This window comes from Mauremys mutica, chromosome 4 (assembly GCF_020497125.1).
Source record: "Mauremys mutica isolate MM-2020 ecotype Southern chromosome 4, ASM2049712v1, whole genome shotgun sequence".
In the NCBI taxonomy this organism is placed as follows: Eukaryota; Metazoa; Chordata; order Testudines; family Geoemydidae; genus Mauremys; species Mauremys mutica.
In genome coordinates this window covers 157,900,912-157,910,559 of record NC_059075.1, presented here as the reverse complement: position 1 = coordinate 157,910,559, position 9,648 = coordinate 157,900,912, and the positions used below count along the sequence as shown (strand labels likewise).

General features: G+C 58.3%; 1 protein-coding gene across 1 annotated transcript; it reads right to left on the bottom strand.

Annotated features, from left to right (window-relative positions):
* Nucleotides 1–313: 313 nt before the first annotated feature.
* On the bottom strand, nucleotides 314–4,597 carry LOC123368516. The gene is made up of 4 exons (XM_045013366.1): nucleotides 3,892–4,597; nucleotides 2,671–2,811; nucleotides 1,799–1,878; nucleotides 314–1,588 (listed from the first exon to the last, which is right to left on the bottom strand). The coding sequence occupies exons 1-4, from the start codon at nucleotides 4,247–4,249 to the stop codon at nucleotides 1,349–1,351; spliced, it is 819 nt and encodes a 272-aa protein (XP_044869301.1). The 5' UTR covers nucleotides 4,250–4,597; the 3' UTR covers nucleotides 314–1,348.
* Between the last annotated feature and the right edge of the window lie 5,051 nt (nucleotides 4,598–9,648).

The window sequence follows — 9,648 nt, the reverse complement described above, 5'->3', positions numbered from 1 at the left end:
GTGCTAAGCTGCTGTGGCAATGGGACGGGGATAATGAATTACAGGACTCTAATCAGATCGGCTCGGCTCTAGGGTCTCACCCCTCTCCCCCTAGGGAATCGTGGTTCATTTCAGCAGAGATTCGTCTGGGCTCCAACACAGGGAGGGACGAGCTGTCGGCTCTCTGGGGCAGACAAAGCTGATGAGTTTCAGGAGGCGCTGAGTCAGGTACTGTACCTTCCAGCAGGAAGGCAGAGCAAATATGGACTTGATAAGCAGGGTCTCTCGAACCAGCCACGCTGTGAATAGACTCATCAGCCAGGCCTTGTGCTGGGTAATGTCGGGTTTATTCACAATTACACACGAATGACAAGGTTCCATCAGAACAGGAAGAAAACCAGAAGTAGCTCAAACTAGGAGCAAAGGGAAGGTTTTTACAGGCCAGGGGAACTGCTAGAGCAGCTCAGGAAACTTTTTCAGCCCATGGGACACTTGGTTGGAACAGAAAATGTAAATGTCAAAACACTGGGTGAAATGAAAAGCCCCCCAGAATTTCAAATCAGAAATGTTGACATGAAAAATATCAGCGCTTTTGACAGAAACTAATCATCAATTGTCACCTCAAAGCGATATTTCAAAGCTAAGCAACAATTTTTGTTTACTTTTTTTACATAACTTTTCATTTTGCTTTTTTAAAACCAAAAATAAATGAGATTTTATGCCAAAACAAAAAGTGTCACTTTGTTCTCAAATGTTGATTCATAAATGACAATTTGCATTTTGACATTTCTTGCTGGAAAATTGACATTTTTTCAGCAGAATCAAGATTTTCCCAAGAAAATTTTCAGTTTAGACAAAACTGTATTTTTTGGCAGGACAATTTTCCTTGTGTAAAATTTTGGCCCTTTCAGGTGATTCGTGTTTGGAAGGGTCACCACGGGATGTGGCGGATCCTTCACCACCTGGAGTCTAAAGCACGGTTGGACGTTCTCTTTTCAAAGCAGTAAGTGACTTACGCGCATGGACCTGTGCACCTAAACCACTTAGGTGCAGCCCCCGCTTGTGTAGTGGGGAAGAGTAATTCCCCCCGATGCCGGACTCACGGGGTGAGAGTCTCTGGCCTGGTCTAGGCAGGAGGTCAGACTGCCTGGGCACAAACGGGATTTTGCAACTTACTTACCCCGAGTTTTCCTGCCCAGGTGCTTGTCATCAAACGTACACGGAGCAGATGCCAAAGATACAGACAAGCACCAGCGTAGGAATTCGGCACTAAGATGACAGTGACCACACAGCTCTCCGGTCCTCCATTGGCTAAAAGCCAGAAAGACAGAGCTCGGCTGGAGCTGCCCTAAGGAAATATCCCCTTGGCTCAATACAGAAAGCTGTCTGCTCTGCCCTTGCTAACCGCAGCGTATACCGTGTCGGAGGGAGACCTTGCTGGGGAACTTGCCCTTGTCGCGCTGCTCTGTGTCGGCGGCTGGATGCGGCGATCGGTGTATGTGATCTCTTCTGCCGTCATTCGGGAATTTACCCTCGTCGCTCTCCTCGGCGTCCGTGGCTGGATACTCAGCTCTGCATATGTGATCTCTTCTCCCTCACTCGGAGACTCCTGCAGCGCAAGGAAGTTAGGCTTGGAAAGGCCGAAGCTACGCCACCGTGGGATACGGTTGTGCAGCCACGTAGGTAGAACAGGCTTGTAACCGGCAACAGCAATCCCCATGTGCTGGGCACTACAGCACTGCAGACGCGTAACAGTACAGCCAGTTTATTGCTCACAAGGACAGCAGCAAACGTACCTGAATGTGTGGATTCAACTCACCTTCATCAGCCGAAGGCTGTGAGCAGCCGAGTGGCCTGCCCCAGCAAGAGGTGATGCCTGCAGCTCTCTGGAAGCAAGCCCTGTGCGTGGACAAACAGAAAGTGACCTTGGGCGATGAGGAAAGAAGATCCAAAGCCAGGCCGCTCTGTCAGCCAAACACAGGTAAATGTCACGGTAACTTGCCTGACATGCTAATAGCAGCAGCTGTTCTGAAAGGTCACCCAGCGATTCAAAGCTGATGCTTACTGGGCTGAGCAAGATTCAGGCGAGTTTGAAGGTCTTGTGCCTTAAAGCCATTTGGGGTTAGCTGAGCTGTTTAAAGGCTCGGACACTTTTCTAGGGAAAAACTCTATTTTCCACACTCAGTTAGAACCCCCCACACACACACCTCCCGTCAGCCCTGAGCCGCTAAATCGAGGTAAAAGGTGTTGACGGGCATCGATCCCGAGCAGAGGTTCTGGTTTGGTCGGGGTTAGCGAGCGTCTGCCTCAGACTGGCTTTCAGCCTGCACACTCCCTGGGGCAGGGCCTGGCTGCGGGTCTGTCGACAGCGGTCTGGAGAGCGAGCCCCCAGGCCGGGGCGACAGATGCACTCCAAGCACTCGCGGCTCCGGCTGGATCTCAGGCTCTGGCGCCCACCCGCTCCTTAGGTGCGACTGCAATCGACATGATTCAGTAATTTCCCAGCTCACCCGCGTTACTAACCACGACCTGATGGAGACAGCGGCCGGGTTTCGGCACCGCCAGCGATGGGATTACCACGTCTGCAGCCGGTGCAGAGTGCTGGTTCAAGTCACATCAGCAACCTGGATTCCTCATCCAGCCTAGACAGCTCCCAGGTGGCAGAGCTAGAGACTCATGTCAGCTCCTCACCTGTTCTCTTTCTGTGCAGCCACAGCAGGAAGGCGCCTGCTACAATCCCCAGGGCTCCCAGACCCAGGGAGAGAACCTGCCAGCTGGCCAGCGCGCCGTGATGTGGGCCGGGCCGGGTCGTGTTTCCCGGAGTGGAGAAACCTGAGAGAGAAACGGGCAGTGCCCACTCAGTGTTAACCTCCCGGAAGAGAGACGAACGACCCTTGAAATGTGTGCAATCACTCCTGCCGATTTTAAACTCACATCCCCTGCTTTGTCTGTCTCCTTATAGCCGGGGAGCACCGCGAGGGGCGACCCCCACAGCCGCGCCTCACAAAGGGTGGAACAAAGCGTGGGTGAGCTGAGGACAAAGTGGTCTCGATCGAGGGGACACACTGCCAGAGGAGACCAGCCGGAGCCAGACGCCTTGAGGAGCTGCTGTGAAACCTTCCCCTTTGAAAGGGTCTCTCCAGTGACACACACAACACACCCACCCCCATCTACCCTCCAGCGCTACCCAGCTGCCAGCCCCGAGACAGCTCAATCACAAAACAAACCAAGACGAGAAAATGAATAAACGGTAAAGAAAAGCCCCAAACGTTCCCTCCAGCAGAGCTTTCCCCGGACAGGCAGACGTGCCAGAGACTTCATGCCGTCCACTGCTGACGTGGGCCCAGAGCCACCAGGGTGTTTAGGCTCCTAACTTCCAGTGAAATCAAAGGAAGTGAGGTGCCAAGGACCTTTGCGGATCTGGGCCGTAGCTACTGCTATTGATTTGACATGGCAGATACCCAGGTGCTGAGGGATGCCCTGCGATAGACAGACCGCTAGGGCAAGGTTGGCTTGGCTGTGCCTTTCCAGTGGTCTATCCCTGTCTCTGACTTTTCCCTTTCAGCTGGGAGTGAATTTAATTTTGAAAGTTCTGGCATAAATAAGCAGGAGGTTTTGGGACAGCGGCATTTCTCTCTCTGGCAATTGTCTTGTGCCCAGCTCTCCTCTCCTGCCACACGGAACCAAGCACGGCCCCCGTCCGCGTCCCTGGTGTCGAGCCATTCTATGCGCAGGCGGCTGGTTGGGCCCCGCTGGCCTGAACATGGACCTGTGCACAGGCAGGACACCCCAAGCGAGTCGGGCTGCAGCATGAAGGTGACCAACTCAGAGTATCTAACCCCAGGCTCTCATTCCCCTCTTCCCGGCAGATCCTGCTGTGCGCTGCGCCCAGAGGTGCTGACCCCGCCGTACCTGTCACCGTCAGGCGGGTCCCGTTCCCCTCTAGGAGGCAGGGCTGGGCCGAGGGGAAGACGACGAAGAGGCACAGGTACAGGGCCGAGTCGTTGTGCTGCAGGGTGTGGATGTGCAGGGTGCTGGCAGAGACGTTCTCCAGCCACGCCGTCTCCACCCGCCCTCGCAGCTCCGCCACCTCGGAGAGCTTCCCGGTGCCCGTCAGGCCATCCCCTCTGTGCCCCCTGTGCCAGGTGACGAGGACGCTGCTGGGTCTGGGGTGTCCCGGGGGCAGCGCCAGGGTGCAGTTCATCTCTACAGAGTCTCCAGCTTCCTTCACCGCCCGCGGGGGCTGCTGCAGCACGGAGAACTCACCCATCCGCTTCAGGCACCCGTCTGCAGGGAGGAGAAGGGAACCTCTAGTGAAATACTTGTGCACTCTGGCCCGTCAGCCTGGCGAGCACCTGGTGCCTCCCGGCAGCCAGGGCAGCGGCAGGGTCTCACACGCACACACGTGCACAATTCCACACTCACACACACACTCTCGCACACACGCTGCCCCAACATTCATGAAGCCTTGGCTGCTGCACACACGCCGTGCGTTGAGAATGCACAAGGTCCCCGTTAGCAGTACCCGTGCAAACTGACCGGTGACTGTGAACGAACTCCCCGCTGACTTACCCCTGTCCGGGGAGCTGCCCGTGAGCGGGAGCTGCAGGAGGGACACACACACGAGGAGCCGCATCTCAGCCAGGGCTGCTGCAGGGCAGCTTCTGTGCGTCCCCCTCAGCCGCTCCAGGGGCTGCAGCTTTGGGGCTGTTTTGTACTGGGAGGAGCCTTGAGAGCAACACCCCAAATGAAGAGACGACACCATCCACAGCCCAGACCCAGGGGAGGGGCGGCTCGGTAGTAACCCTCTCCATTTCCATCCCCTCCTAAGCCTGGCCCACCACAAAGTGCTTTACACAGACCCGACTGTGTCTGCTGTAGTCACTTCACTCAGCTCTGACAGGCAGCCACTTCTGGGCTGGAACCCAGCTGCTCTGAACGGCAGAACTGCACAAGCGTTTGCGGTTTCAGAGGCATTTTTCACAGGAGGATATGCACACAAGCAGGGATCCTAGTTTTCCAGGATAACCCCCCCCAAATTTTCTGATAAAAAAAAATCCACATTTTTCTGCAATTAAAGTGAAACACTGAACTTGAGTTCCCCAGCCACTCTATAGCCATAGGTACCAGTTGAACACAATGTTTTATTGGTATACAGCAGAACCCCATTGATCTGAGCTCCATTGTCCGGCTCGTCGTATTACCTGAACCACTGGCCTGGGGCAGGGGCTGACCCCTCCTGCCCCGAGCCCCAGCCGCCGTCAGGCCTGGGCAGCTGGTGGTTCGGTGAGTCCGGTGAGCCGGATAATGGCGGCTCAGATCAATGGGGTTCTACTGGGTATATTTGTATTTTTTCACACAATGTAACAACTAAAGATTCTCTGTAAAAGCGCAAACTCTGCGTATTTCCATGGCAAATGGATTTCTAGGATCCCTGCACATAAGTGCAGTCGCTCTGGGATGGAGAGAGGCAACCCGATGAACAACGGGCACTCAGCAAAAGGTTTCGGTGTTTGCTTCTGCACATTTTTATTTTCTAACTGGTTATACGGTGATGCGGAAGTAGGAATCAACACAACTGCAACCTGCATCAGTTGTCTCCATTCTGCCGTGTTAGTTACTCCCCCTGTCTGGGGGCTCCTGGTCCCCACCCCTCTCTTTGGTGTCAGCTACTAAGGGGGATACCTGAGTCTGCCGAGAGCCTGAGCCGATTGCTCTGAGAGAAGCCGCTGGCCCAGCTGACATCTCAGTTAACAGATACCAGCAGCTCAGCCAGCTGTTCTGGGCTGGAGGTCGGTGTCGCTGGGGGAGGGTCTCTGGCCTGGGTTATGCTGGAGGCTGAGCTGGATGGACAGACTGTGCCCTTCTGGCCGTGACAGATGTGACTCTAGGAATCTCGAGAAGGAGCCGAGAGGTTCTTCTATCTCTGGTGCGGCCGCGGCTGGAACCCCGTGTCCAGCCCTGGTTGAAGCAGGACGTTGATCGATTGGAGAGGGGTCAGAGCAGAGCCGTGAGAAGGATTCCAGGGTTAGACCCCCTGCCTTGTAGTGACAGGCTCCAGGAGCTCCGTCCAGTCGGCTTCACAAAGAGACGGTGAAGGGGTGACTTGGTCCCAGCCGGCAGGTACCTACGTGGGGAACAGGGATTTACTAACGGGCCCTTCACACTAGCAGAGGAAGGTCTGACATGAGCCAGTGGCTGAAGCAGAAGCTGGCAGTCAGGCACGTGTTTAACGGTGACAGTAACTAACCACTGGAACAATTCCCCAGGGCCGTGGTGGATTCTCCAGTCCTGCCCATGTGTAAATCAGGGCCGGCTGCTTTGCTAAACGCTCTGCTCTGGGGTGCTTCGGGGCGGGTCTCTGGCCTGCGCAGTACAGGAGGTCAGACCAGATGACCACAGGGGGCCTTGCATGAGTCTGTGCAAGGCAGGACATCGAGGGAGACGTTGCCAGGACGCTGGGTTAGCAGCCCGACCCTCAGGACAGCGGAGTGGAGATCGGTAATGACTCGCAGGGGTCAGGGCCGGACGGTCTCCCCTGGCTGGCACCTGCCCCTGCTCTGCCCCCAGGCTGGGGCTTTGGGGTCAGTCCTCAGAGGGGTGGGCCCCCGCTGAGCCCCCCTCGGTGCTCCCTGTAGTAGGCGGCAGCGACACCCGCTCAGTCTGGGCTCCCATCTACCGGGGACCCGTGTCCGGGTATTCACAGCGGCTGGAGTCGCGCTGGCCGAGCCAGAGCTGGGTGCGCCCGTCGCAGGCCTGGTGCAGACCCAGGCGAGGGGGTCGGGGGCGAGGGGCCAGGCGACAGGAAGGGGCGACGCAGACAGAGCGCGAAGTTACTATTTTCCACTGTGCGTGGTCAGGGCCGGATACCAGAGCCTCGCTGCTGACATCAGAGAGCTGCTGCCAGGCGCAAACCACGCAGGCCGCGCTCGGGGCGACGCGTCCCGGGCAGCAGCAGCAGAGCAGGGCCAGTGACTGCATGACCCAGGCAGGGCGTGGGGCTCGGCGGCGGGACGTGTTCGCGGCCTGGGGGTGACAGCGTGGGGCTTTGAATTCAGACTCTCACCTCCCCAGGGGCGCAGGGCGGGTTCCCCCAGGCTCCCAAAAGGTGCCAGAATTGCCAGCCTACAGAGACGGCCGAACCCAGGGGGACTCAGGCTGATGGACGCAGCCGAAAGCTAGTTCAGGGCAGGTCTCTGGCCCGGGTGGTGCAGGGGGTCAGAGCAGCTGAGCGCCAGGGTCCCCTCTGGCCGCGGGATCTGTCAAGTCTGGGAACAAAACTCGTTCCAAAGGAAACGGTTTGTTTAGATTTCAGGCATTTTAAGCCGTTGCTTAAGTTTTTAAAAAGAAAAAGGAAATTGGGAGCTGAAATGTCCAGGAGTCACCAAACCTGCGTTTTGCCCCAAGAAGGGTTTGCTTGACAAGTTTCACCCAGCTCTAGCCACCGGGCGTCACTTGCCAGAGGGTGGATTTCTAGCCCTGGGGACAGAGGTTGTCTCTGAAGGGTGTCAGCTCCCTGCCTGCCCGGCTCTGCGCGGCTCCCGGAAGCGCCCGGCATTTCCCTCAGGCTCCTGGGCACAGGGGGGCCCACAGGGACTCCACTTGCTGTCCCCACCCCGAGCACCGGCTCCGCAGCTCCCATTGGCTGGGGGGCAGCACACAGAGTCCTCTGGCCCCTCTGCCTAGGAGCTGGACTTGCAGGCTGCTTCCAGGAGCTGCCTGAGTTCAGTGCCACCCTGAACCCGCTCCCCACACCCCCTCCTGCACCCTAACCCCCTGCCCCAGCCCCGAGCCCCCTCCCGCACCCAAACTCCTTCCCGGAGCCTGCACCCCAAACCCCCTTCTGCCCACACCCCAACCCTCTACCCCAGCCCCGAGCCCCCTCCTGCACCCAAACTCTTTCCCAGAGCCTGCACCCCAAACCCCCTCCCCCTGCACCCCAAACCCCTACCCCAGCCCTGAGCCCCCTCCTGCACTCCAAACCTTCATCCCTGCCCCCACCCCAGAGCCCCCAGCCAGAGCCTGCACCCCAACCCCCTGCCTGAACCCTGGACCCCTCCCACACCCATATGCCTTCCTGGAGCCTGCATCTTGTACCCCCTCCCACACCCCAAACCCCTCATCCCTAGCCCCACCCCAGAGCCCGCATGCCCCACTGGAGGCTGCACCTGTGACGATGCGGTTCTGGTGGGACCCAACTGAGTGTGTCAATTCAGGACCAGTTGCTCAGAGCAGGGCAGTCACAGCCCTAGGCTGGGGTTTCTCCACCTCTAAGGCAAACCAAACCAGCCAGACAAAAAGGACTTCGGTCTCACCCCACTGGCTAACCACAAGTCACACAAGCAATTTCCTTAGACACTCCAGTCTCCCAGTATCACCACCAGTGCACTCGTCCTGGGGATGAATGGTTCTGAAAACCAACACCCCAATAAAAGAAGAAGAGACGAGAGCTAGAACTGGTTAAATGGAATCAATTACATCCAGTGATGGCAAAGTTCTTAGTTCAGGCTTGCAGCAGTGATGGCATAAACTGCAGGTTTAAATCAAGTCTCTGGAACATCCCCCGCTGGGATGGGTCATCAGTCCTTTGTTCAGAGCTTCAGTTTGTAGCAAAGTCCCTCCAGAGGTAAGAAGCAGGATCAAAGACAAAATGGAGGGGGGTTTTCAGGGCCTTGGATACCCTCACCCTCATTGAATCCCAGGGGCTGTTCTTCAAATTTTGGCTGTGGCCTGAATTACTAAAACAACTCACCCCCCCACCCAACTACAGCCCCCTTTCACCCCACCCCCCACCCCACTGCAGGCCCTAGACACACGGGCCAGAGAGGGGCAGGTCAGTAGGACTTTATCGTCGGGCAGCCCCTGCGCGCTCCGACACAGCAGGGACGGGGTCGGCTCTGACGGTTCGGTTCCCAGCAGGGGCAGATTTACAGTGAAACACGGGGTGCCCTGGCATGGGCCCCCCAACGACAGGGAGCCCCAGGGCTGAGCAGCTGCAGACACTTGGTCCTGCTGGCTCCTGGGGCTCCTGCTGCAGGCTCCACCCCCACCAGCAGCCAACCCCCCCCCCGCACATCTTCCCAGTCTCCTCCCCAGAGCAAGCCGCATTCCCTCCCCTCCCCTGCCGCCGAACAGCTGTTTGCCGGCGCTCCGGGCACTCCGGAAGAGAGGGGGAGGAGCGGGCCGCAGCGCACTCGGGGGGGGAGGCGGAGATGAGGTGGGGGCAGGGCCTTGGGGAAGGGGGTGGAATCGGGGCAGGGCGGAGCAAAGGCAGGGCCCCCGCACTCCCCTACACATACCCTCCCCCCAGCCGTGAGCCATTCAGGGCAGGGGGCTGGGAGCACCCCGATGACCCCAGCCCCCTGCCCTGACTCCTGCACCCCCCCACACACAGCCCCAGCCCCCTGCCCTGACTCCTGCACCCCCCTCACACAGCCCCAGCCCCCTGGCCTGACTCCTGCACCCCCCCACACACCCCCAGCCCCCTGCCCTGACTCCTGCACCCCCCACACCCCCCCCCAGCCCCCTGCCCTGACTCCTACACCCCTCACACAGCCCCAGCCCCCTGCCCTGACTCCTGCACCCCCCCTCACACAGCCCCAGCCCCCTGGCCTGACTCCTGCACCCCCCCACACACCCCCCCCCGCCTGCCCTGCCTCCTGCACCCCT